The 26,946-nt window shown below is 48.2% G+C and overlaps 4 protein-coding genes across 4 annotated transcripts; 1 reads left to right on the top strand and 3 right to left on the bottom strand.

Moving 5' to 3' along the window:
* Positions 1–12,498: 12,498 nt before the first annotated feature.
* On the top strand, positions 12,499–16,422 carry ATNIH1004_001217 (putative nuclear migration protein; the record flags this gene model as incomplete). Its single annotated transcript, XM_033565917.1, has 2 exons — positions 12,499–15,523; positions 15,584–16,422. The coding sequence occupies 2 exons, from the start codon at positions 12,499–12,501 to the stop codon at positions 16,420–16,422; spliced, it is 3,864 nt and encodes a 1,287-aa protein (XP_033431674.1).
* Positions 16,423–16,854: 432 nt separating this feature from the next.
* Positions 16,855–17,237, bottom strand: ATNIH1004_001216 (cytochrome b5-like heme/steroid binding domain-containing protein; the record flags this gene model as incomplete). The annotated part of the gene is made up of 2 exons (XM_033565916.1): positions 16,855–16,905; positions 17,061–17,237. 2 exons carry the CDS (start codon positions 17,235–17,237, stop codon positions 16,855–16,857), a joined length of 228 nt encoding a protein of 75 aa, XP_033431673.1.
* A 338-nt stretch (positions 17,238–17,575) lies between these two features.
* Positions 17,576–20,926, bottom strand: ATNIH1004_001215 (putative mRNA splicing factor RNA helicase (Cdc28); the record flags this gene model as incomplete). Its single annotated transcript, XM_033565915.1, has 1 exon — positions 17,576–20,926. One exon carries the CDS (start codon positions 20,924–20,926, stop codon positions 17,576–17,578), a length of 3,351 nt encoding a protein of 1,116 aa, XP_033431672.1.
* Positions 20,927–22,153: 1,227 nt separating this feature from the next.
* On the bottom strand, positions 22,154–25,084 carry ATNIH1004_001214 (tyrosine protein kinase SWE1; the record flags this gene model as incomplete). Its single annotated transcript, XM_033565914.1, has 2 exons — positions 22,154–22,882; positions 22,946–25,084. The coding sequence occupies 2 exons, from the start codon at positions 25,082–25,084 to the stop codon at positions 22,154–22,156; spliced, it is 2,868 nt and encodes a 955-aa protein (XP_033431671.1).
* Between the last annotated feature and the right edge of the window lie 1,862 nt (positions 25,085–26,946).

Here is a 26,946-nt window from a genome sequence, read left to right as displayed (position 1 = left end):
GGTGACTATAAAACACAAAGGTAGCGGGCGATTGGAGTCCTTAATTTGGGCGGAGCGTATTAGATGGAGGATGGAAGAGTGCGCGGCGTGGAGGGAAAAGAGGGTAATAAAAAAAATAAGTGTGAAAAGAGCAATGTATGGGATGCTCGAGCACGGACACGGGAACGGAATGCTGCGAGACGCTGGGACCCAAGAGAACGGCTATTTTGGTAGTGAGCGCGATTAGCCACCGGAATAGTCGTCGTTGCTTCAGACCGCCGTCCTAGCACAAGCCCCTCAAAACGGCGATGGTTCTGGTTGTTTTCTCCGTTTGGCTTCAAATTGAAAAGTGGAAACAAGATTTTTTACGGGAAAAAAGGAAAGAAAGAAAAATAACATACCTACGAACTCTGAAGCCGACTTTTGGAGGTGGAGAAATCCAACAGGAATAAGCTGCTTTCGGGATGCTATTCGAGGGAATTTCCTCCTGATTCGGACTCGACCGTCGTAGTGGATAAAGCGGCCACCAACAGCTGCAGGATAGTACAACCACCAAAATTATCAATGAGGGTACTAAGCAGCAAGGAGTAGGGAGGAAAATAGAATGAAAAGGCTGTGAAGAAAATAAGATGACAGATTGTTGCCAAATATCCAGTAAGACACACGGAGGACTTTGCCTAAAGCTGTTTCCGCCACGGGAGGTGGACGTAAAAGAAAGATTAAGTCCGGGAGAACTATCGCCCGCAGAGATGTCTGTATGTTAATTAAGTAATATGTAGAGTGGTAGGTAAAATCAGATACTATGATGACGAGTATGGATGGCGTTGGGGGGCCAGAGAATTGAGGGAGCTTCTTGTATGAAGTACCTTATTAGACTTCGCCTGCGCTTATCTAGTTGAACAAGGAGGGGGAGGGGAAGAGGAAGAGGAACCGGACCAAGGAGGTAAGGTAAAAGAAGGCTTGGCTAGAAAGAAACGACGAGGAGGGGCAAAACCAAAACAGTTTGGGGCTCCCAAGGAGGAAAATCAATCAGTGTCGGATGGATATCAGGGGAGGAGAAGAAGGGGGTTAAGGTAGAAAAGTATCAGGGGACCAAAGATACTAAAAAATATAATGATAAATCAGTAAGAAGGGCGAAAAGGCTGGAAAGAAATGGAAAAGAGAGACAGCGAACAATCGAAATCAAAATAAAACAAAAAATAAATGAAAAAAAAAAATTAGAACCATAGAGGAGGGGGCAAAAGAGAGAAGATTACTATTCTGAAAAAAAAAAAAAAAAAAAAAAAAAAAAAAAAAAAAAGTCAGAATAATATGCTCCGTAATAGAAAAAGATGAAAAGAAGTAGCGGAGACGATCCCTGTTGTAGACCAACAGCCGTCTTTATCTAGCTCGATTTTAGGGTGTATTTTAATGGAAGGAAAGGTAGTTCCTAACTTACTACTATAGTCCCTAACCTACCCTTAAATCCCCTACAAACCTTCTCACCAGCATGTCGCTTTGGAGACCCTGTTATTATGTTCTCCCTCCTCCTTCCTTCCTTGCTATATCCCAATAGTCTGAAACTGCAGATATACAGTCGGTTTACTTATAGAAAGTTTAATTGAAAACTACATCGATCACCATCGCACGAGATCGTCATTCCACCTCCTCCTGTTGACTACTACCTGATGAAACTGCATACCATTCATTACTTCCAGTATAATATCGTACCTATTTCTGACCCGGTATCAATCCTCCCGATCCCTATGTCACTTCGGTAGCTACCTAGCATTGCAGGTCCATCGTTATATACTGGAGATTGGGTTGATTCCATTTTCATTATTATTTTTCACGCATGCTCTCAGTATTTTTATTTCAATTTAAAATACTGTCCATGAAGAGAGGTCTTGGTAGATGGTTTCGGGTAGACACGAACTGGGTGGAAACACTACTCTGTAGGTTCAGAGCTACTCTCCACAGACTGCCCATTACGATTGGATTTGCCTTTGCGCCAATTCGGGTCAGTCCCAAGGTTCGATTGTCCTAGCATGCTAGCCGTCATAGGGGGATCTGGTTAATCTGGTACATGGCCAGCAGGTGATCGTGAACATTGGAATCCATTCCATGACTGTCCATCAGTGCAACTCTCAGCCTACCTAGGCTACGATACCTATCTTTTGTGGCTGATAGTGACCAAATAACATGTAGCTAATTATTAGCTGCTTCTTTCCTCTGTACTCCGTACTACCTAACCAGTCTACGATTCCACCTTTACCCACATTAGGATGTTACCAGTGCAGCACCATCCTCTTAGTCCCCATTTTTCCCACCAGGAAGGCCAACGGGGAAGCAGAATGGAATATTCCGTAGCCCCTAATGACTGGCCCAGACATCTTCCTCATGTTCGGAATTCCTATTTCCCCAGGTGCTGGATGGCGTAAGCTGCATACGGTTTTCCTCTTGGGGGCTGAAATAAATTCATGGATGCTGATGTGAGTCGACCGTCTGTCAGCGATTCACCTAACCAACCCGCGATAATATTCATTTTAAGTGGTGGCTGATAAAATCTTAGACGATAGTAACACACTTTCTTGATTAATTACCAAAAAAAAAACCCCTTTAATCTCGCATTCTTTCTTATTAAGTTGGCTTCCAGCGCTGGCCTTCTTTAACATCACCATGTGAAAAATTATGCCGCCCCGTCAGTGCTTAGCAAGAATCTCGTACATGGTTGACCGAACGATCCTTGTTCACAGTGGGGGTGTACCTCCATACCCCCTATTGTAATGCTCGTAGCGCCAATCAGCATCGGTGATACTCCTTTATTTTTATTTTTTATTTTTACTCTGGATACGAGAGATATAAAACTGAATTGCCCGTATAAATATTAATGTAGTCGCCTATTGTCAAATCTTGCCGCTAATAAGCAAACAGCACAAAGCAACTCCTCTCTAGGGAGTCAGTCCCTACCGGAATAATCCCGTCGATAGCCAGATGCCGGGCCGGTCCATGGCGGATACGTTCCACGAGCCAACATGGATTCCTCCAATCCCCAAAGCGACTCTTGTGAGTGACTATCACCCATAGAGACTAGGGGGTACTGAATACTTGGCACGTTCTTACTTTAGGGGTGAAGGGAGAAGGGGAAGCTAGACAGAAAATCGAATAGTGAACATTTAGCCTGCAGATGATATACTAGAAAATGTTCGAAGTCTTCTAGAAGCAGCCCGTTTGATAGGGACATGGAGAAGGCGAGGCATGTGTGCAGTGCACTAGCTTAGGAGCAAAGTAGATTGATTAGGAAAACAACAGCACATCCACTTTAATATCCCGTTCTCCCACGTGGGGGTGCGTACCTAGGCAAGGTCAAAAAGTTGCCCGGAACTACTATACCTACTAGGCCTAGAGGCGCTGCATGGTCTCATTTTGTTTTGTTTCGTTTCGATTTATTTCATCTCTGATGATTCAATTGGCGTATGAAGGTTCACTTCGAGCATGGAATCTGTTGCAACGGTAACAGCTAGGGTCGATTTGACCCAATTACACTCTGTACTAGCTGAGCCGTCTTGAATGGATCCGAACCCGTCCGTTTCCCGTGCCATCCTAATCAAACTGACTCGAACACATTCTGGAATATATGTAGGTATAACTAGGTAGGTCAACGGCAAGCTACCTAGGGCCTAGATAATTCTGCGCATAAAACATTAATGTTGCATTTTGCATGCAACTCCCCTGGAGCTACGGACATAAGTAGGCATAACTTCTATTTATATCAAGGATTCACATTTCATGCTTTTCTTCCAAGTAAGGTACGGAGTAGAGAAAGCGAGAATCCGCCTCAGCTAGGTCCAGCATGGACTCTCTTTCGCCCTTGCATGCAGACACCACCTTGCAATCTTGCATTCTGCATTCGTCCAAGGGGACCAGGTGTGCTATCTGGTGCTCCAGCCAAGCTGTGGTCGAATAGTATTATTTTCCTCTTACTCCAATTGGGCAGCCAATTCGGCCCTGGTCAGGGGCGTTCCACTATCTCGAGCTGCTAGCAACCATGGCACCTGACCGGTTTCTTTCTTTCTAGTTGAAAAAAAAAAAAAAAAAAACAATAATTGTTGCATGCTGAAGTCATGAAAAGATAGCATTTTATAGTTTACAAATAGAATGGAACAGTGTTTCATGAGGGTTTAAATCTCTATTTGGTACGAATATGCTACGTTGACAGGTTTCTTTTTGTGTCGAAACTGGTTCCTTCTTCTGAGACGGCCCTAGGAAGTTTCGACCTACCTAGAGAGGTTAGTAGACTAGCGGGACATCCGAATGTCTCCTGAAACCTCAAACCCGCAACAGTCGGTCAAGCCTTCGGTTCCTACGCAGTAAAGCCATCAACTCAGTCCATCCTCGTTGCTACATTTGGTACACGATCAATGATGGCTGCATAAACCGCGTGCGGGCTATGCAGGAAACTGATAGGATCTCTGCCACCGTCGTCTTGACAAGTATTAACCTAGTGGATCCATGGGCATTGATGTTGAGACTTGAAACATGGTAGCTGCCTGAATGATCATATTTTATTCGTTTTGATGTCATCGGGGCTAATAATCTTGGGTAGACCTGCAATGGGATGCCCAACCTGTTGGTGCTGACCGTGGAATTTCAAGCTGAGTTGCTATGGTGATCATTTCATCTTCGGTAGCTATCATGATCCAGCAATAATCTGTTACTTCAATAGGGAGTACAATCATTGTCGCCTAGCAGTGCACATGGTTAAGCCACAATTGATTTCTAATAATGCAGATCTACTCAAATGCATGTAGAAAATATCGCCTTCCTCTGAGCATTCCCATTCTTCTGACGGATTCATCAAATTATAATTTATACCCGTGATCTAGCCAACTAATAGGTCACGTCAAAGCAGTAAATGGCTATGCACTTGCGAATGCCTGTCTTGGTGATCCCTCTTTCCCAAAAATACTGTTGATGTCGTTGATCTAGATGGTCTTCGATGCGGTCCAGTCCCACAAGCAAATGGGCACGCATAACATTGTAGACCTCCTGTCTCGTGGCAATCCCGTTTGTACACACCATTGTTGATTCTATCATACACCCAGTCATTCATCGTATTAGTCTCCTTTCAGGTAGGAGATAGCTCCGTGAGACGGGCTCCGTGAGACGATCGTCGAACTTGCTGTAGAATATGCAGTTGATCTTGCTGCTTTTGTGCTCGAAATCATCTTTTTTCTTTGGGTACCACAGAATTGAAATCGTATATCATCCTTCATAACCGAATCCACTTTAAAATATAACTCAGTTGCCTTAGCTGTGTGAACCCGTTCAGTGGCCCTTCTTCACTGATCCCTAGCGGCAGGAGAAAAACCACGCATTCGGACCCAGCTCAGGATCCAAATCACCAGCTGGATAATTTCTTCCATCCCTTCAAGACCGGACGATATAGGTCCGACGCGTCCACAAACAGCTGTAGCCCAGGTAAACGACATATTGATCCTTCTCCGAAGAAACTCCATCCCCAAGTCCTACGACATAAATGTGCAGCAGTCTGGATCTTACCATCGAAGTGTTCCTCTACATCTGCGTACTGCTAAATCTGGGGCTTCTGAAGACTTTAGCAATTTTTTCTGGTACACTCTGTGGTCCTTATTTACTGAACGATCTCAAAAATAGACTTGTAGCTGATAGAGTACTTAAGAATAACTTTGATAATATACTTATTCGACTGTTGCAGGGGTAGACCAGTTCGTTGCATTTCCAACAAGCTATGTACAAGCAGCAACTGAAAACTCCTACAGAGTTTGTCAATTAAGAACATGTGATACTTGCTCGCTATTGGTAGTAAGGGACGAGTAGAAAGGAATGAAAAGGCAACAAGTGACGGTGGTGCTCATATCTGTCTATTGAACTCGTATTACACAAGAAGGCTACTAGCGATATAGTAGTGCGATAAATATCTATCCCTTGAGAAATGCTGTCAGTGTATATGTGTATGAGTCATCTGTTATATAATTTGTAGTTCAGCAACTGCAACAACCAGGGAATTAATTGGCTGGCATCTATATGGATCTTCCAAATATCAAGGGTGGAACAGCATCGAAGGCTGCATCCATTCTTTGTGGCATGTACCTAATTATGGCTTGCATTTTCAGAATATTGCTTTCTGATCGCTATTATATAAGTCACAGTCCCGTCCTCTTCACTGGTGTATTGTCACTAGCACCTTCGTGGCCCTTAGAGACTATCCCAATTTTCACCAGAAATCTTCTAAATCCCCCACTCTCTGGCATGGGATGTTAAAATGGTCAATATCTGAGGCCGAGAATCCCCAAAAATCTCACGGCCAGGATGATCTTGTCGCGTGAGATAGGGAGCAATCTCAATCCAGTCTTTATATAGAATTGTACGCTGGACATGGTGGGCCCAAGGGCCCTCAGGGGGGCATGTAAGGATAAGGGAGTTGGAAGGGTCCCAAGTGATGCCGGAGAACAATCACCAGAGGGATGGGCAGAACACTTGAGAGAAGCTGATTGACGAGACAATAGGCGAGACATAAATCCGAGAGTGCTAGGAAGTTGTTCAGCCATTGCCAGGTTTGGAGTAGGCCCAATTCTGTGAAACACATTTTTAGCTAATGTGCGAAAGTAGATACCATTTTCAGTCTTCACCCCATCATAGTATCTCACGTTAAGTCCCATCGGTGTCTTCTTTAGTTTGACAAATTAGTGTATGATGTGCTTGCGATTCAATAGCCTTCCGTTTTCCTGTGGCGAACAATCAACTTCTGTTGACTTAAGGAGAGAAAGACATGGAGCCTGAAGGCATTAGATGCATATCTGGCTCACCCGAACATGCCCTTGTATTGTGCTGAGGCTGGTTCCCCCCAAGACTGCTATGCAATGGATCCTCACTTCTCGTCTTCTGCTGCTCATATTTAGCACATCAAGAGGGCTACCATCAGGAAGTGCGCACATAGTGAATTATATCTTCAGTCTCTTTAAGCTTCCAGGTATTGGAATCAATTTCATCGATCTGTTCGTCCGGAACGGCGATATGGTCTGATATGGGCAATTCAATGTCCTGCATGCCAATCCCTCAACGGGGAAGAGTTGGCTCATATATTGGCCGCTGGACAGATTCCCCCCCTCCATTTTGAAGCAAGCCTGGAGATGAAAGAGTAGAGTAGAGTTTACATCCAGAGGATCGCAGAGATCCGTGTTGTGCAGCAAAGATATCGCATATACTCATAGAATATCTAGTCCAGACATACCACGAACGGTGTAGAGAGCAAAAGAATGGCAGGCCTAAACACGAACCCAAGAGGTGATAACTCTGCATTGAGTGAAAGTGATAGACAATTATATCATGCATAGACATCAGAGAACTAGAAATACCAAGTCGTCTAGCAACCTCGACAAAGCCATCGCAGTGCAAATCGACCCATATGTCCACATATCCATCACTCCTAGCCTGAACAGGATCTATAATCTCCTCCTCCCGGGGTCGCTCAACATAGATGGTCTGAAACCCGCATGTCTTGGCTGCTTGCAGATCGCCCAGATGGGATGCCACCAAGGCACACTCCTTTGGATCCAGCCCGAATCGGTCGGCTGCGCGGCGGTACACCGGGGCGATGGCTTGTACGCTCCAAATTTTCAAGCGCTGATCAGATCAGCAAAAGGTAGATGTCCCTGATGCCGGAGATCTTCCAACAAGCTGGTATTACCGTTGGATAGGGTGCAGGTCCGGAATCGGTGATTCAACATCTTAGGGCTAGCACGCAACTCCCATCTCTCCTGATCTGTGAACACATTCTCTGTCTGGCGTTGCCGGAGTAGTCATGCAAAGTCGCGTACAGATGCTGATCGACAGATTCAAATGCCTCCGACGAGTCAAAATTCCAGGTAAATCGGCCATAGGATTTCCGCCAATCCTGAAGTCATTGCCGAGACACGTGTGCGCACATCCGCGGAGAGGGATCCGTGAGGATCGTTGAGAGCCAGCTTGGCGGTCACTTCTAGGGCTGATGTGACACATGGGCGCCACTCAACGACAGTCGAAGAAACTTGAGGGAGCGCGTCGATCGACACGCTGAATCAACCTTTTGGCCGCATGGCGTATCTCGCTGTGCAAGGCTCGTCCATCTGCAAGTCACCTTAGATTCGTGTATTAGGTAGGTATGGATGCGGGACACCGAACCAGCGTTCCACAGCGTCCTCCCTGGGGGAATGTGTCGTATCAGATGGACGGAAATAAAATGCGACTAGAGGTGATTATTCATCCTTTCTCCTTGGTTAACTACCCCAATGTCGTCCAGTTATTCTTCGAGAGGTGAGCCAATATGCTGGACATTATTCAGGTTGCGGAGTACGTATATCGGAAGAGCTGGGGGGAACAACAGCGAAGCCATAGGGAGAGGTCTACCATCAATAAATTATAGTCCACCCTTATTGAATCATCAGCATCGCACAATATAAGCCATAATGCCTCATCTACGCGATGTCTGCTGATCTATCCTACGCTTAGATTATTAATTCTCTATTCCCTAGTGTTTCCGGTTTCAGCTTCTCCTGGGAGGGAAGCAGTGGGGGCTAGTTTAGACTCAAAAACAAAAATTGGGTGTCCTGACCTATTCAGATTAATTGGAGGAAAACCTTCCAAAGTGTCGACTAGCACCGATACATGTGGCATATGTGGATTGTGCTAGAAGAGCAAACTTGTAACAGCAGAGTTAAAGGGAAATGAGTTATCAATCTTGGATTATCATTATTATTCCCGGTACCCTGGTGGCTTGTTCTGAGGCGCTATATTATATGGCCCCATTTATGACAAGCCGTCTCCATTGCCAAATTGGATGGTGTTCATATAAGTATACATACTTGGATACTAGGTGGACCATCTCAGAAGCCGTGCGCCGCGCGGGTGATCCTGGGATCTATCACATTATCACCTTGACCAGTGCTTCAGATTTATAGCATTGATTGAATACCGCTTGCATAACCGTGCGCCTCATATCGTTAATTGGCCAGGGGGCAGCGAGGATCCATTGGCATGTTCCTTGAGAGCTGCAGCCTGGAGACCCCTCAACGGTGCAATTCCATCGAACTCCTCTTTTCTAATTTTGCATCACAACGGCCAAAACCTGTGATTATGAACACAATCCTAGGCTAAATGTCTATTAACATCCAAGTTCCATGCATCTCCACCAACGGAACTATTTTGTGTAAGAAACCCTGACACGAACAAAGAAGAAATGCGGAATACCCTAGTGGTCCGGCCTTTTCGAGTCCCGCGGCCTTCACAGCCAATAGGTACCTTTCTGTTCACTCAGTACTTTCTCCATCGAAGTGACCTGTCAATTCATTGATACCCCCTGAACTGAGGGTCCTCTGGTTGAGTGGGTCACCAACAAGGGACTAAACACTTTGGAGCTTTACCCACGTTGTCTTTTACCAAGGTGGTTCACGTTCTGAGCGGCATGCGATTTGATTCTGGGCTAAGATGTGATGACTGCCGTCCATCGAACTTATCGCTCCACAGGATCGATGGTCCCTAGTCACGGGATATGGAGTACTTAGTATATGGAGTACAGAGTACTTAGCAACCATAATTCTGCATCAGTCAGTATTGGAGATTTTAAGGCCCATCGCTATGCACAGGAAAGAAGTAGGATCTATACACAGTACTTATGCAATGCAAGTCTGCAGAACAATAACCATCATTGAGTCAGTGTGTCGTGAAATTTGGATATATGCATAGTGGTTGGGGGCTAATTATTTGCATCTACCCCGTACTTACCGAGTACTTCATTCGGAACCGCCCAAAAAAGAACCAAGCAGCAACTGCAGGGGTCAGCTTCCTCCTAATCTCCGAAATGGAGTTAGTGAAATGTCCAAAGTTGAGCCATGACTGGTAGGCTGAATAGCGGAAAGGGTGGAGAACTCAAAGTGGGCAAGAAAGCTCCCCACCAGGGTTCTCTTCCGGCTGCTCCCTTTTTTTCTTTTCCTCCGATGATTTCTGACATTCTTGGCATCACGGTGCGTGGTCTTATGGTTCTATATAGATTGCATGATGCCATCTAAGGAGTATATCACCTACGATTATCATTATTGACCTCTGCTGTTATGTCTTGGAAAACTGAACTGGAAAAACACTTTCATTACATGAGTATTTCGAATGAGATGTTCGAATCCAGCAAATGACTTGACAAATGTATGTCTACGTACATACGGAGTAGATTGGCCTAGACTAAGGATGTTTGAAGTCAACAAAGACAAATTTTCAGAACGGATAAGAATGATATATTGTAATCTTTATTGCTTCCTTAGTAGTAGATTACCTATTTCTGAGTAGTAGGTACTTATGCTCGTGAACTAAATAGAGCTTAGATCACAAGGTGGAAAGGCCACAGGGTTTTGGCCAAACGCCACGCATCTGTCACCCAGAACCCACGCCAAATTTACAAGTCCTTAACAGCCACACTACCATGGTTGACCCTGCATGGCGATCTCAACTGCTGCACCTGAGCCTTATTTCTCTAATATATTCCGTACCACAGACCATTGCATGATGATAATGATAGTAATAATAATGATAATGATGAAAATAGGATACGATCAGCGTACGGAGGGAGTGCTTCCCACCCAGATAGCAAACTATCTGGGTTCCTAAAGTCCTGAAACACAGACTACGGGATCTTTGGAAATTACATCTTGACGATCCTCTCTACATGGCTCAAAAAAAGAAAAGAAAAGAAAAAAACAAGGCAAAATTTTTTTTAAAAAAAATGGTCTCACCTCTCCAGGGAACATCGTATGATCAATATTCGGGCCCAACGGAGTACGGAGTACAATAATGAAATGCAACAGCAAAATCATTGACCAGGCAACCAAGGAAGGACCCTTGGAGTACTAGGTAGGGACTGAAGATAATACTATACCATGCTACTCATATAGAATACTCGAATTTTATCAGCATTATTCTCCCTTCAAATACGACTAGACTAAGTCCCATACATACCCTAGGTAATTTTATTTTCTTTCCCCAGCGGGAAGAACATCAGCTATTGAGAACATGAACCCCAAACAAGCCCTATCATTCAGTATTATTGATTAATATTTTGATTAGTTGCAGATGCCAATGGCCGATCTCCAGACTAACTGACTCCTCCTTTTTAACTGGCTAGTGTCTCTCCTTTTTTGTTTGATTTCGATTTTTCTCGGGACTTGTGCACTCGCTGGCCAGCCCAGTCAATAATAATACACTCAGTTAAGGTACCAAGTACATACTTGGCCACCTTGTTTCAGATATCGCCATCCTCTTTCCCCTTTCCACGCCCGATCGGTACAATTATTGGCTCAATTCATTAGTTTTCTTTCTTTGCTGCGCGCTGGACGCGTTCCTTCCAAGTCAATCCGTCCTAGACTAGTCAGTCTAATCCGCACCCGCGTTCCGGTGGATTGCATCCACCTGCGATCACGCAGCCTGATTCGTGATCGTCGTCTCCTTGCCATCATTACCTCTTTTTTTTTTATTTTTTTGTTTCTTTTGTTCTCGGGTTTTGCTCCATGATGGAAGCCAGTCAATGGCAGCTCTGGTGGAACGGTTCTATTGCTCCCTCTCGTTCTATCTAATCGGAGAGAGTGTCGACACTCCGTTCCCCATCCCCTAACGAACACCCCTGAATGAGCAAACCGCCTATTTCAAATGTAGTATCGTAGCCATGGCTTGCCATTATGCCGTGTCTATCTCGATGCTCGGACACATGTCACCAGGCTAGCTAGTCAGTTAGCTTTTGACCGGCCGTAATCTAACGGATTTCTTCCCGGTTCCCCCCTCTCTTTCAGATCTTCGTCTAGAATCTAGGCTCGCATGAGCTGGGTTGGTGGGAAGCCATCGTCAGTACGGAGCAGCAGTACCCTCACAGACTCCGCCAGTTTCCTTGCCGTCTTGGAGTTTGATCTTCAATTTCTTGCCATCCCCCCCCCCCCGCCTCGAGCACTCTATTCAATTGTGCATATACTTTTTCTTTCTTTTTCTTCCCTGTTTCTGTTTTTCTTACTTCTTTCTCCTCGTCCCCTCCCTTCCCTCTTCCACTGAGTGGCTAGGAAAGTATCCTCCGATTGAACTGTGCACCTAAAAGTTTCTCGACTCCGGTTGGGCAACGCCAGGATAGTTTACGAAGACGATCCTGGGAAACATTCTCGAAAGCTGATTCGAAAAGTAGGTGGACGCAGCAACGTCTATTCCCCTGCCTGCCTTTGCCCTCAACCACACTCTATCCTCAATCGTACCCGCATATCGCTAATGCAAAACTTATAGGAGTGGGGATATCTATTGTTGCCACAGCTGGCCCGCGCTCTAATTGTCTCATCCTCACTGCCGGAAAACTTTACTTCGCCGGCGTATAATCCCCGATGAACTGTGCATGAGGAAATAAACCGACCATTGGCCTGCGAGATCTAGTTGCTAAATATCCTGGCTGTAGATCTATAATGCAGTGATGGTCTTGTGGATTCCGATGTGATTATAGTCGTGATGGCTACGGACATCACCCCCCAGAGCCCGCCGTCAAAGGCATTCCCAACCCCATCCGCAACCCCTCAAACGACACCTTCCATGCATGCGAGGGATGATTCCTCTCCCGGCGCATCGTCATCACCGACCTCTCTGCCCTTCCAGAACTTCTCGCCCAATGGGAGGTTTGATTTTGACGATGTCGCTGACGAGGATACATTATCACCGTTGGATCCACGGCGTTTCACACCAACGCTGCATGCCTCCCTCGTGTCGGAGATTCTGTCACTCCGGCGAGAAGCAGAAAGTAAAACTAGGGCCATTGACATGCTGGAACGCACACTGGACGAGTCGCGAACAGAGAATGAAAACATCGCCGTTCGTTTATCGCAAAGCAACAAAGAAAACCGGTCACTTAGGCATCAACTACAATCGTTGGAAGGCGGTACTTCCTCAGCTCTCACTGAACTCACCAGGGAGCGAGATGAAGTTCAGGATAGTATTTCGGATGTCCGCAAGAAGCTGGAGCAGGCCCAAAAGCGAATCCGCAGCCGGGAAGAGGAGATAGAGAGGACACAGAAGCTCTGGGAGCGCGAGAAGCAGTCATGGGAGAGTGAGCGCAGGAATCTGGAACGCAAGGTCCATGTAGTCGAAGGCCGTCTCCGAGTCGTTGTAGATGAGGTGGCAGCAGCACAGGCGGCTGGGCCTTTTGACGTTGACTCAGGTGCCAATGATACGGCCAAAGAAGGAACTGGGAAAGAAAGTGATTCGGCAAGTGTTCGTTCTGGCAGCAGCCAAGGACTACGCCGTACAAGCGTCACAAGCTTGAGCACCAATGAGGATGACTTCCATAATGTTCGGTACTCGGTGGCCAGCGTTGCCAACAGCCCAGGTAGCGAGAGTGAAGGCCTCAACCTTGCCCAGGAGCTGGCATTCGATGAGGACGAAGAGTTCGGCTCGCTGGATAATGACTTAGTGCCTGATTCCCCCGAGGCACTTCCTGAGGAACGTCCAATGTCGGTCCAATCTCATCTATCTCATACAATCGGAATGGGTGCGAAAGCGAGGAAAATCCTTGGTCTTTCTCTTCACAGCAATCCAGGTGGCCAAGTAACTAGAGATGATGGTGCTTCAGAGCCAAGCAGCCCCTGGAAGTCCCCGGTGTCGCTCATGTATCGAGACACCGGCATCCAATACTCCCCTCCCGCTTCGCCGAAGCTGGCCGTCACTAAAGGCCTGCTTCTGAGCCGACATGCAGAAGAAAATGCAGGTAATCGGAATTGTAACCCGCGGTCGATCAAGGACAGCAGTACATCAACAATCTCAGCTGACATGGTATCGGCGTCCTGCCAGACGGTCGAATATCTTCCCACTCCACCTCTCACGCCTAAGATCGACGAATCATCACCCCCACCGCAAGAGCCTGAAACAGTATTGGTGGCGTCCGTCTCAGTCCAGACAGAGCAGCTCACAGATGTTAGACCCGATTCAGAAAGGGTTAGTCTGCCTCCGAATAATGGCTCAGCATCACCGGATCTTGCGATTCCAATGATTGCGATCCATCCACCATGCTCCAATCCCCCATCACCCCGAGGAAGCGTTGTTCTCCCACCACAGACCAAGAGCGTCTCTTGCCAGGTTGATATTAAGCCAGCCGTTAAAACTCAAACAGTGGGCACACAGACAGAGGGAATTCGAATTGACCAGCGGCCTGTTAAATTACCAGCGAGGCTACTTCCCTCTGCCATACAAGATCTACCTCTCAGAGCAGGTACTGCAGATGTTCCGATTCAGGCATACCATGCCCCCCTTGCGAGGACTAAGCCCCCATCCTCTGTCCAAGAGAAGTGGCCGAAACCCCTGCCATCAAACAAGATTCAAAGCCATGTACAAGCCTACCCTGGCAACAACGACAATGGACCTTTGTCTGAAGACTTGAGGACGGACCTAAGGCGGCCTTTTAGATCAAGCAGTCTCTTCGCCGGGTTTGAGCAACTGAGTGATGATGATGGACCTCGGGAATCAGAAGACATATTCACCGATGACGCCCTTCTCAATAGGCCTTTTGCTTCGTATACATTAAAGCGGGGCAAGTTGGTCTCAACTAAAGAACGGCCTAGCTTGGATGAGCCAACACTGCCCGACCTCAGTGAGCACCTTCTTGACCCCGATTCTCATCTGTTGGACGCATCGATTGAGAATAGGCCAAAAGACAGAGACTTGGCCGGGTCTTCTCAACCAGGTCCACGGCCCGGGGCAACATCATCGGGGATCCGTCAGCAGGATATCCGAAGAGCCGCGATGATTTCCAGTGGAGCAGCTGCGCATCAAAAGATACGGCCTCGAAGCCCAAGTGAGCCGAGCCTTGACAGCGGCAGTGCCAGTAGAGCGTCTAGCATTACGCCTCCCTTTCCAGTTCCAATCCGACTCAGCTCAAGGAAATTCCCCCGCTGTGGGAGTGATGGTCGCCAGAGCCCAACTCCACCCAATTTCCGAAAATACTCCGATGGCCGGCCACAGATTATCCGTCGTCCAACCTTGCGGCGAGTACGATCTGCAGCTGCAATGGCTCCATCAGAGCACCACCGACCTGGAAGCCTCTCTTCCCCGATGTCAGGTTCTTCTTATGGCCCGGACAGTCCTCAACATCAACCACCCCTTCCATTCGATGACATCACGGCACCTCGGGACCGACAAGCTAGCCAAAGACGATCAACGCGTCGTGCGGGCCCGCCTCGCAGCCTGCTTCATGAGAGGCAAGATTCAACGGCAACATCCGTTCAGCCAACGAGTGTCGTTGATGCGATTGCCCAGACTATGGTTGGGGAATGGATGCTCAAGTATGTACGGAGGAAATCGTTTGGAGTTGGTGAATCCAAGGATAATTGGGACGGTCGGAACGCCGAGGAGGTTTCTGCCAACATCACCAACAGTGGAATGAGGCACAAGCGATGGGTCTGGCTGGCCCCGTACGAGCGAGCCGTCATGTGGAGCAGCAAGCAGCCCACCAGTGGGCCGGCCCTGCTTGGCAAGAGTGGCAGAAAGCGTAAGTTATCCCTTCAAGTGCTGACGAGAGAGAAAGACATTGCTAAACTATTAGGAGTAGTAATTATTCAATCAGTCCTGGACGTCAAAGATGATACCCCTTTCCCCAAGGGCTTCAACTCGCAGAACCAGTTCAATCGTTCCATCTTAATCCTGACCCCAAAGCGAGCCCTGAAATTTACTGCAATGAGCGTCGAGCGACATTATGTCTGGCTTACAGCTCTGTCTTTCTTGAGCCACTCTGCCACGGGTCTCCATGACCTTGCTGCTCTCCCACCGGTGCCGCAGGAAGAAATCACGTCGCCCGCTTCAACGGCGACGTTGCGTCGAAATCCAATCCGGGATTCGATCCGAATTGCCAAAGGTCGACCTCGACCAGGACCCATGGGGAAGCGATCGTTAAATCAACCGGAGCCAGTCCCAGAGCTTCCTACTAGCCTAGAACCCACGAACTCCATGGATGCAGCCGATCCGCCCACAGTGCCTCGGTTCTCTAACCACTCGCGCAAACGAAGCAACACGAACCCCCGCATGCCAGCGATCCGCAGTTTCTCTAGCCAGGGTACAATGCCGTCCATTCCTAGCACGCGAGGCTCCGATGCTAACGGGCCCACATCCCATGGCCCGGCGACTATTAATAGTGGCCGGAGTAGCTACAGCCGGCGCACTTCGGAAGCCAGCACCGGAACAGGAAACTTCTTTGATGCGATTGGCACCGTTCGAATGGAGGCATTCATTGACCAGACGGAGTCCAACCGGATCCGCAACACTCGTGCTTGGCATGGGAGTAAGGCGTCTAGTCCTTGGGGTGTGGGAAGCCAAGGATACCATGAGCCCGAGTATCCAACCTATGAGGATGGTGAGCATTTTCACCATGACGATCCTTTCCGAGGGTTTTAAGTATTCATCTCCGTGAAAAGGCTTCCAGGCACTGTATATGAAAATGGCATTAGGATACACTATATTGACTGATTGTATGTAATTGTTATTTGCATGTGGGAAAAGCGTGATTTCCACCGTATATTGATACCACTTCGTTTATTGCTGGACATATTATACCACCTGATTTGTTTTCGGTTCAGGAAAGCTCAATCATAATATAATGTTAAGAGAGATACAAAGTCTATGTACTCTTACCATATGTCATTTCGCTGACCAAGTAATCCATATAAAAGAATCAAAAAAAAAAAAAAAAAAAAATACACGTACACATACATACAGTGTAAGAACCCATCATTACATATCAGTCTGTCCCCATTTATAGCGAGCACTTCGTCTAATAAGTTTATGTCTATCAAAAGATCATGCCACCCAAGAGTGTTTCCCCCCGGCTCACAGCTTCGCCGCATCCTTGACATCTCCAATTTTCAGCTTAGCCGAGTACTTCTTCAAAACGCCGTCGTTATGGTACTACACCAGTCGGACAGCCAGATCGTTAGCCTAGGTACTCAGTCCGAAGACCATCCCCCCGATCACATGGCACTAGCCATCTACCCTCTAGACAGGTATACAGACAAATAGGTGGGACAAGTACGTACCTTCCAGAATTGTTTGGAAGCATCCTTTCCCGCCACGCGCTTCAGGATCTTAGCACCGCCGGGATGCTCGTCGACGAATTTGGTCACGTCGTAGACGCTGTTATCAATGATGATGTAGAGGCCCTTGTCAGGGGTGTTGTGGGAGGCGACGTCGGCAGGGGTGAAGGATAGAGACATTTTGTGTATAGTTTTGGTTGCCTCTTTTTCTTGTTAATTGGACTTCGGTCTTTTTTGATATCCTTGCTGGATGAGTTGGAAAGGAGTAGGTATATAATCACTGACGGATGGATGATCTGGGGTTCAAGCGGAGGTCCCGGTCAGAAACAACCGAGGTAACTTGCCTGTCGGAACCGCGGTCGATTGAAATACAACTGTTGTGATTGGTCATACATGCATTGACTCTGGCCAGATTTCTCAGGTGTCAGATGGTTAATTATTGGGTCGATCCAACTATATGCAATAGCCACTATATAGAGTACATACTGCTACATACACTTTGACAATGAACCATGGCCTCAATCACGGCTCTTCTCCCCCGCTGCCCCTGTGCCCTTCATCTTCTTCTCTAGTCCTAGAGTTTCCAGGTCCTTCTTTTTGTAATAATGCGGCGCCACTTCTACCAGCCATTCCGCCTGTAACGGCATGTTGCTCCTCATGTACTCCTTACTCGTCAGAACCAACTCAAAGTAGATCACCCATCGAGGATTCACTTCGAATAGCGTGCTGGATGGATGCAGGTAAACCACCTGGCCATTCTTCACCGTTCGGTAACTGTCACCGCCACGCTGCAGCCGGGCCGCGTTCGGGAAGAACCCGGCAGTAATGGCTTTCTGGATCGGAATCAGGTTGGTCGATCCGCAAGTGCTGACCGTCACTTCAACTCGATCGCATAACCTCGCTAGCTGGTCGCGCACATCACGCGCCCGCGTCAGACTGCGCTGCTGCAGGAAGTTCTCCTTGGCCCAAACGTAACTGAAGTCGGAATCCACCCACTGGTTCCAGATGTTGAGCAGAGTCAAGTGGTCGCCTCCGTCCTTGATGGTGAACCGATTACGCGCGCTATCCGCATGGATCTTCTTGTCTTTGGGCCGGAAGAACAGAGCGCTAGCTTCGCCTAGCATTGACACAATGGACAGAACCTCCTCCACGCAGCCGTACTTATCCGCTGCTAGGATCGCCTTGGCCAGCATGGGGTCCGTAGGGAACTCTGCCATCTGCCGGCCGACTTTGGTCAACTCGCCCCGGTCGTTCAGCGCGCCCAGCGCATACAGTTGTTCCAATGCACGAATGATCGTCTCGGCTGGTGGAGGGTCCATAAAATCAAATTCCAGCAGCTGGTCGATCCCAAGCGACTTGAGCATCAGGATGACGCTATTCAAGTTCGTTCGTTGAATCTCCGGCGTCGTACTCTCCTCCAACTCGTTATGGTAGGCCCATTTGGTGTACAAACGAAAGCATTTGCCTGGTCCTACTCGACCAGCTCGACCTGCCCGCTGGTTGGCAGATGCTCGCGAGCACGGTGTCACCACTAGACTTTCCATCCCAGTCCGAGGGTTGAAGACATTTTCCTTGGCGAAGCCCGGATCGATCACGTAGACGATTCCATCGATAGTCAAGCTGGTCTCTGCTATATTGGTGGCCAGAACCACTTTTCGTGCTTTTGGTGGGGTAGGTTCGAAGATCTTAGTCTGGAGTTCAGAGGGCAGGTTGGCATAAATCGGACAAATAATCATCTCTGGGATCTTGCCCCCGAGTTTTCGCGCCGTCTCCTGTAGACTTTGCTCCGCCGCCTCGATCTCCTCCTGGCCGGTCAAAAACACTAAAACGTCGCCCTGACCCTGAGTGATATGAATCTGAAATACTGTTGTGATCGCGGCTGCCAGATAATTCGCCTCCGGTTGCGAGGTATAATGGATATCCACGGGATACCGACGGCCAGGTATGTTGAATATGGGCGCATTATCAAAGTACTGCTGGAACTTCTGCGCATCCATAGTTGCAGACGAAATCAACAACTTCAGATCCGGCCGTGCCTTGGCGATATCTTTCAAGAGACCACAGGCGATGTCTGTGGGCACCGTCCGCTCGTGCGCCTCGTCAATCATCAGCGCCGAGTATTGGCCTAAGTCAGGCTCTGTCAACAGCTCACGTAACAGCATGCCGTCAGTCATATACTTGAGAACGGTCTTGTCACTCGTGTTGTCCTCAAATCGAATGGCATATCCTACTTCATTGCCAATCTTCACTCCCATTTCTTCCGCCACCCGAGACGCAACGCTCATGGCAGCAACTCGTCGAGGTTGCGTACACCCGACCTTCATCCCATTCTTGGTATACCCGGCCTCGTGAAGGTACTGGGGGATTTGAGTGGTCTTACCAGATCCAGTTTCACCTACGATGATGAGAACCTGGTGGTCCTGGACCGCTTGGATGATCTGGTCTCGGAATTGGTAAATTGGCAAGCTTTTCCGCGTATCTTCAATTGACGCGGCCTTCTTCTCTGCGGCGTCGAGTTTCTCTTGGAGCGCTCGTTGCTCCTGGGTCATAGGTTTTTGAGTGCCCTCCATCTTGGCGTCCATGATGAAATTGATTTTTTGCGAATCATCGAAGACATATTCATAGTCACCTTCATCAACAAACTCTGCCCTGCTGATTTGAGCCTTTGCCTTGGCCGTTTGCTCCATCTCCCACTCTTCATGTTCTGTTATGAATCGCTCTTGTCCGTGGTCGTCGCGGTCAACATATCGCTTATAGAGAGCTTCTTCTTTCTTCTTTCGATCAATTTTCCCCTTCTCCGTAATGTAGTCCTCCGGCATCATGTAGCCATCGCGGTGGTCATCGATTCGAAGTCGTTCCTCAGCAATTCGGAGCACTTCTCGATTCCTGGCAAACTCCTCCTTCTCCCTGCGCGTCAAGGATGGGTTCTCCCGCAACTCAGCAGTTTCCTCCGCAACCTGTTTGCGCAGAAGAGCTAGTCGCTCTGTCTCGCGCTTCTTGAGATACTCTTGTCGGGAGCGTAGTCGCAGGTCTGGCATGACGGCTGCTCTGGCAGATGCATCATCCGCCAAAGTCCGTCTGCGAGCAGCTTCACCAGCTCTCGTCCGATCCTCAACTATTTTTTTGGTACTTCTATCGTCCTTCTTAGCTAACCGTTTAGCAAACTCATCTCGCTCCGCCAGATCTCGCTTTCGTTCCATCTCCTTCCTTATTTCGGGGTCTAGGTCCGCAGATATAGTTGACCGTGGTGAAGCGGACCCATCCTCTAGGCGTGTACGTTTCGAGGGTGATTCTTGGAAATCGTGCTGGAAATCGTGCTCTTGCGTTTCGGCGTACCGTTCGTCGTCGGGGATCTCTTCGTCGCCCCAACGGTCTTCGAAATCATTCACGTCCCGTCGCCGCAGCTTCTTAGACTGAGGCCGGTCCCAGCTGCCTGGATCCTCGCGACTACGTTCACGCTTCCTTTTTTCCTCTTTGTCTTCGCCACGATTCCGACCCTTGTCCCTTCGTCTCCGCCGGTCCCTTTCCGCCTCGACGTTTGTCGGTCCCAGTGAGCCTGCGGATTCGGGAACTTCATCCTCCATATCCAAAAGCCGGTATTTTTTCATTGGCGCGATATCTCCACGCGCTTTGCTCGGCATACCATCGCCGGCTCCATTTTTGCTACCTGTATTGACCCGTCCATACAGCTCATTGCAGAACGTACCAATGTCACTCGAGTCGCTATCCAGAAAAGTAACAAGTTTTTCCTGCAGTGAATTTGCTGACTTGGCGGAGCTAGCGGTCGCAAGCACGAAGTCAACAACGGTAGGATCCGACGCGTTGGTAAGGCGAAGAAGGGAATCCGACACAAACGTCCGGTTGTCCATGTTTGGTTAAAAATATGTATATCTAAATCGAGGGTTCTATTGGTCTCTTTCCCTGGTCTGCTGAGCAAGTTTGGAAGTTCAAGGGGAGCGGTCCCAAGCGCGTATTATTCCTCTTCGTAGTCTCTCAAGCTGACCGGCACATCGTCGCGACTCGGCTGTAAATTTCCCCAAGTATTCAGACAATCGGATATGAACAAAATAGAAGAAATTGCTACAAACAGCAGTAGATGGGGGGAACAAGTGAGGGGGGCTAGTGTGTTGGATGGGATGCTAGTAGTCGTAGGTCTAAAGTGCACGGTACTGCGAAGAAACTCCCTGAGTCGCCAAGACACCCGCAAGTGGCGAGAATCCAACATCCCTTCTGAAACAGCATCGTTTTCATTCCCACATACAGTAACTTGTCTCTACATGGAATAGGACCCTGTTGATATCAAACAGCAACTCTGGCTCATCTACCGCAAATACTGCGTCCAGAAGTGTTCGCATTCAAGAGTATAAATCACAAGCATTACCTGCTCTCAAGCCCGCTTGATCACATATCGACTGTTTCATCGGCCACACACATATAAAACAAGAGGGAAACGAAGAAACTAACAGTCGCAAAATCGAATACCACAGTCGCAAATGAAAAGGAGTCACAAATATAAGAAAGTGATGGTAGCCATTAAACCGCCAAGCGTACAGACAAAAAAAAAATTTACACATCAAGGTATTAAGGCTGGCATTCCCGCCGCAACCCATGATCAGAGAATTCAAGATAACAAAAAAAAAAAAAAAAAAAAAAAAAAAAAAAAAAAGGTTTGATACATCAAGTGCAGGAGTCTTTTCAACGATCATACAAGAGCCATGGTTCAGTCACATGCAGAAAAGCAGCATCAACGCTAAATTGGTGAAAAAACAAAGGAAACCCAGTAAAGATCAAAGGAATGTGAAACCCTTTCGCATCGAGCTCCAGTCTGTTAGTCGAACTGGACTGTTTCGAGTCGTGCAAAGAGTGGTTGGTAGTGTATGAGACTTGAAAACAAGAAGTGTACGCGTTATTTCCGCAGTACATTATATGACGTTTCCATCGCACATTAGTATCCACCATATGCCACTCCGTAGTCAAGGAGCAGAGGCACGTAAGATATCAAAAACCCAGATACCCACCCTAACGCCATCATAAAATGCTATTGTAAAGAAAGCACCAACTCCAACCAAATGCACCAGTATGTCAAATAGCACTGATTATACGTCGATCATTTCGGCATCCTCGGCGAGGATTTCGTCTGCAGGGCCCCAATTGCCTTCATATACCGTAGCCCCGGCACGGCGTCGACGCTCCACGAATTGGACACCATACGTTTCCAAGATCTGATTAGCTGTGGGCCGATCAAGTGGTTCCGGGGATATCATCCACCGTACAATCCTGTCCAAAGCTTGTTCATTGCCGGCGTCGACCATAAAGCTTGGAGGATCAACCAACTCGCCAGACCGAGCGAGGGGAACGGCTTTGCGCTCACTAGACTTGCCGAGGAGCCCATTTTCACCAAACGTATCGTCACCAAAATCCGAGGCGCAGAGTTCTTCGAATGATGATTCCCCGGGAACCGGGTTCCCAGATGCGTCACGAAAGATGCTGGTCCCAGAGCTCCATGTTAAACTAGGAACATCGCTCATATCACCATTCCGAAGTTTCTGCCACGAAAGGCCATTGTCGGGCAGTTCAACATTTCCAGCGATTTCAAACATGATCAGACCTAGGGAGAAAATGTCTGCCGGTTTGTCGTAGCGACCCATCAAGATCTCCGGGCCGATGTATTCACGATCCCCTTCGCCATCAATTCCGTGCTCTGCTGGCCAACGCGTTGCCATACCAAAGTCGGCAATTTTCAAAACACCTTCAAAGGTGATTAGGATATTGGCTGGTTTTAGGTCAAGGTGGATAAAGCCCATTTCATGGATGTGTTTTAATCCCTATTGGTGTTAGCAGAACCGTTTGCAGCCGAGATTTCATGAGAATCAAGGGGTCAGCCATACTGTGGACAATTCAAGCAATATTTTCCAGATCCTAAAATCATCCAACCTAGCCTTGAGACCAACATGGGCAAGGAATACATCCAAACTGCCCTCTTCACAGAACTCCGTCTGGATATACAAGTGGCCATTGTCTTCCCAGCTGTCCATAAAAGAAATAATGTGGTCGGAATTTGTTAAAGCCTTAAGCACATCTACTTCACGAATGCGGCGCTCACGGTCTTTAAGTCCGGAGTACGGCTGCTTGGATTTCTTGACCGCCCACACCTGCTCCTGTAAGATTTTTGGAGACATAGGGTCGCTTGAAAATATCGACGATAATTTCTTGTGGGGCTCAGAAACACGGTACACTTGAGAAAACTCCCCCGTACCCGTAAGCTCGACCTTCTCGAAGCGCGAAGTGAGACTCTGGTCGACGTCAGGTGCATGATATCCATTCAATGGCAAACTAGGCCGCTTCCCAGACTGCAGCAAAGACTCGCGTGGTCCTGTAGGGGTTGCTGGCAGGTTGGATGAATTGAAATCCGCTTTGACAGAGTGCTGGTCATTGGGTGCTGAAATTGACAGACCACTTGGGTCAGGAGGAAAGAAGTGCTCTTGAGGAGTATGTGGTGATTCACGTTGGAACCTGTCATGTAGAGGGCTTGAGCTAGTTCCCATGGCCTCGGACAACCTCTCGAGAGATGCTATTTGCGAGACAGCCGGTGGGTAAGTGCGCGAGGGGAAAAAAGACTGTTTAGTTGGTGTCGGTGGAAAGTCATATTCACCTAGTAGTTGGCTATCATGCCTGCCTGATGGTGACTGAGATTGCATCCCCTCATCTCCGTCTACACTCACAAAGCTACCACGGCGTGAAGCCACAGGCCGGTTGAAGGGGTTTCCAAAGATGCCCATACCTCGCCCAAATTGGCCTGGCTTGGGACGTGTGGTAAGAGGGTCGGATGGGGACTGAAGTCCTGCGTCTGACTGATGAAGCAATGTTGACTTTCCTAACGATAGCTCGGGCTGTGGTTTCTGTGCGGCGGGAAATAGATTGATAGGCCGTTTGCACGGGGTATCAGGCATATTCTTGCTCAGGCCAATCATGTTCTGAAGGTCTTCAGCATTGCGGTTCTTTTTAGAGATAAGACCCGTGGACATGAACGCAGCTGGCAGAGGCTTTACTAGCTTGTAGTTCTCTGGAGTAGCAAATGAATCGATGGAGGATGTTGAATCTTCACGGGTCAGTTGACGAATTGTAGGCCGAGTGGCACCTGCTGGAAGCGACTTGGAGAAATTGAACACCCCTCTCGGACGCTCATTCTTGTGAATAGGTTCATGTGTTGGCGAGTCGTCTACCAGACTTGAGCTCGATGAGGATTGCGTAATTGTCCTTGAGAGCGGATGGGCAGCAGAGCGAGTCTGTTCAGCGCCAGTACATGTTGTAAATAGGGGACTGCCCGGTACAGGCCGAGGAGAGAACAAGCTATCACGATTTGGTTGAAAGAGGTTACTATCCAAAGACAGGCGCGGACGATTTCCGGTTTCATAAGATTCAGACTCGCCCATAGCCTTTGCCCGAGAGAAAAGGGAACGATCACTTTGACGTTGCTGAAGCGTCGAGCGTCGCAAAGAAGACGAGCGTTTTGGAATCGTAGCGAAAGGACTGAAAGGGCTAATGGTAGTGGGAAACGAAGTTATTACATCTTCTGCTAGTGTCTCGCCTACAGACTCTTCAACAGTAGTCGGAGTCGCTTCCCCATCAAAGATGCTGAACTCATTAGAGACATTGGCTGCCTGAACGCTCCGCCTTTTGGCTGAAGGACTGCCCCGTGAAGCGCGGTCAAGGTTCATAATACCGTCGCTGCGTTTTAGGGGGCTAACTGTCGCAAAAGACCCGAAGGTCCCGCTCCGCCGCTTCTCGACCCGGGACAGTGTTGGACGAGGGGAAAGCGTCGTTTCCGGGCATGCTGGCACGCTAGGTACGTAGCCATTTTTGCTGATGTTATCCGCCGACTGGGCGGTTGGCTCCTGTATTGAAGGGAAGTTCTCCACATCCGGCGTTGTTGGAATCGACTGTGAAGGTTTCGCGTTCCCTTGGTCCGCAGAAATGTTCAAGGCACGTTTAACAGGGCTTCTGGGAGAGGTGCGCACGCGGCGCATGGCAGGCCTTGAGATTTTGGCGCTTGGTGGATATGGCACAGCAAATGGTGATGGGTGAGAGGAACTAGGAAAGAGTACAAAGCTGTTATGCGAAGACCGCCGCGAAGGTGACAAAGGGGAGGAAATGTATGGAGTTGTTTTTGAAGGCGAGTGATTTCGGGAGGTGAGAAGTGAAAAATTTGAGCTCTTGGAAGGTGATCTTGATAGTGAACGGCGCAATTGTCGAATAGCCGAACTGGCGTCAACATGATGGATTCCAGTGTGAGACGGCAAATGTAGCGTGCCGCCTGCATCACGATGCGGCGAGAAAGTCGCAACCATGATGTGGTGTTAGAAAGTCAAAGCAGGGTTGTAAATACGGACGGGTTGAAGAGATCCAAATATGATGATGACCAAGAAGCGGAGCGAATTGGTAAAGAGAGTGCAGTTCGTGGTAGATACGAAGCCCTCCAGCCGCGGCAATTGTTGACAACACAGGGGCTCGAGGACAGAAGCTTATGGCAATATGGCGGTTGTTGTGCCTTAGTCCATAAGCGAGTCGTGGCAAGGAAACAGATTCCGTAGTAGAATGCTGCGAAAGTAGGGTGAAGCGCCAGAATGTTAGGACAAAACCTAGTCGGCTATACAAAACAGGCAACGGATGCACATCCCACTAGATACTTCTGAGGTTGAAAAGCATCCAACCAACTGATTAATGCCTCTGTACCTGGGAATAACTGCGTAAGGTGGGGGGAACAGTGGAAGTCCCCTTCATACACCTGCGCGCACCAAGTCACGCGCCTAAAATACAGTGTCGGCGCTCACTCTGTCCTTTGGCGCCTGGGACGAATTCGACTCAACAGGGATGTTTCAAAGTGACAACAAAGATGTCAAAATAAGCAGGCGCGTCGCGAGACTGCAGGAGCGAATGAAACAATACGCGCGATGAGGTAGACACGAGAGCTCCAAGACAACAACAAACACAGGACGGTGCGCAAGAAGGAGATAGAGCCCGGAGAGACGCAGGCGGCGGGCCGATTCAAGTTGATAGCAGGGGAATCAGCAACTGCGGCTTTCGACTCCCTTCCGTCTCCCTTTCTTTCTTTAAACCCTTGGTATGGCCCTATAACAACGGAAAGGCGACTGCGCAAGGGGTGATAGAAGGTTTAAGGTCTTCCAAAATGACGCCACGCGAAGGAGGGCGAGGGCGAGAGGAAGAAAGGGATGGGATGGACGGAGGGGCTGATGAAGTTGCGGTATGCAGCCCTCCTCACTAAATAAATCGCCCGAGGAACTTCCCTTGCGGGTTGAGACAGTGCGCTGTTATGTTTCTAGAATGGATCGTTTTCATGAGCTGGATTTGGGGAAGATGAGATATGTTCGCGATAGCTAAATTTATTGGGTGAGGGAAAGAAATAAAAAGTTGTATTAGCTTAGTTCTGGCATTGTTGCCTCTTTTGCCTCCAGCCAATCCTCTGGCGAGGCCTGATGTTTTTCTGTTCCACGCGCAGCACGCGTCTTTTGTTGTTGACTGTACCTATTTTAGGTTTAGTGCGATCACAGTCACGCGTAACCCCAATCACTTCCACGCCTTAAGTCGGATCGTATGATTACAAGGATACAGATATCTCCATAATAATCTGTTTAGAAATCCCAGCTGCGTTCTATTTCCTCTGTCGCTCTATCCATATTAGGACCAAATATTAATTTCTGGATTTGGAGGGTGGCCAATTTCCTTTTGCACGCCACGAATATTTTCCAGCTAGCAAGTGCTGGAAGCCTGGAAGCCTTCCTATCCAAGTAATGTTTGGCTTGGCTGTATTGATATACTGATAAGCAAGATGCGGGGATTTTGGATCAATCCAGCCTTTTCCCCTTGCATG

The sequence above is a fragment of the Aspergillus tanneri genome (assembly GCF_003426965.1).
Source record: "Aspergillus tanneri strain NIH1004 chromosome Unknown AapTan_2_pilon_pilon_pilon, whole genome shotgun sequence".
NCBI lineage: Eukaryota > Fungi > Ascomycota > Eurotiomycetes > Eurotiales > Aspergillaceae > Aspergillus > Aspergillus tanneri.
Note: the sequence above shows the minus strand (reverse complement) of the source record. Positions and strands in the feature narration are given on the sequence as shown.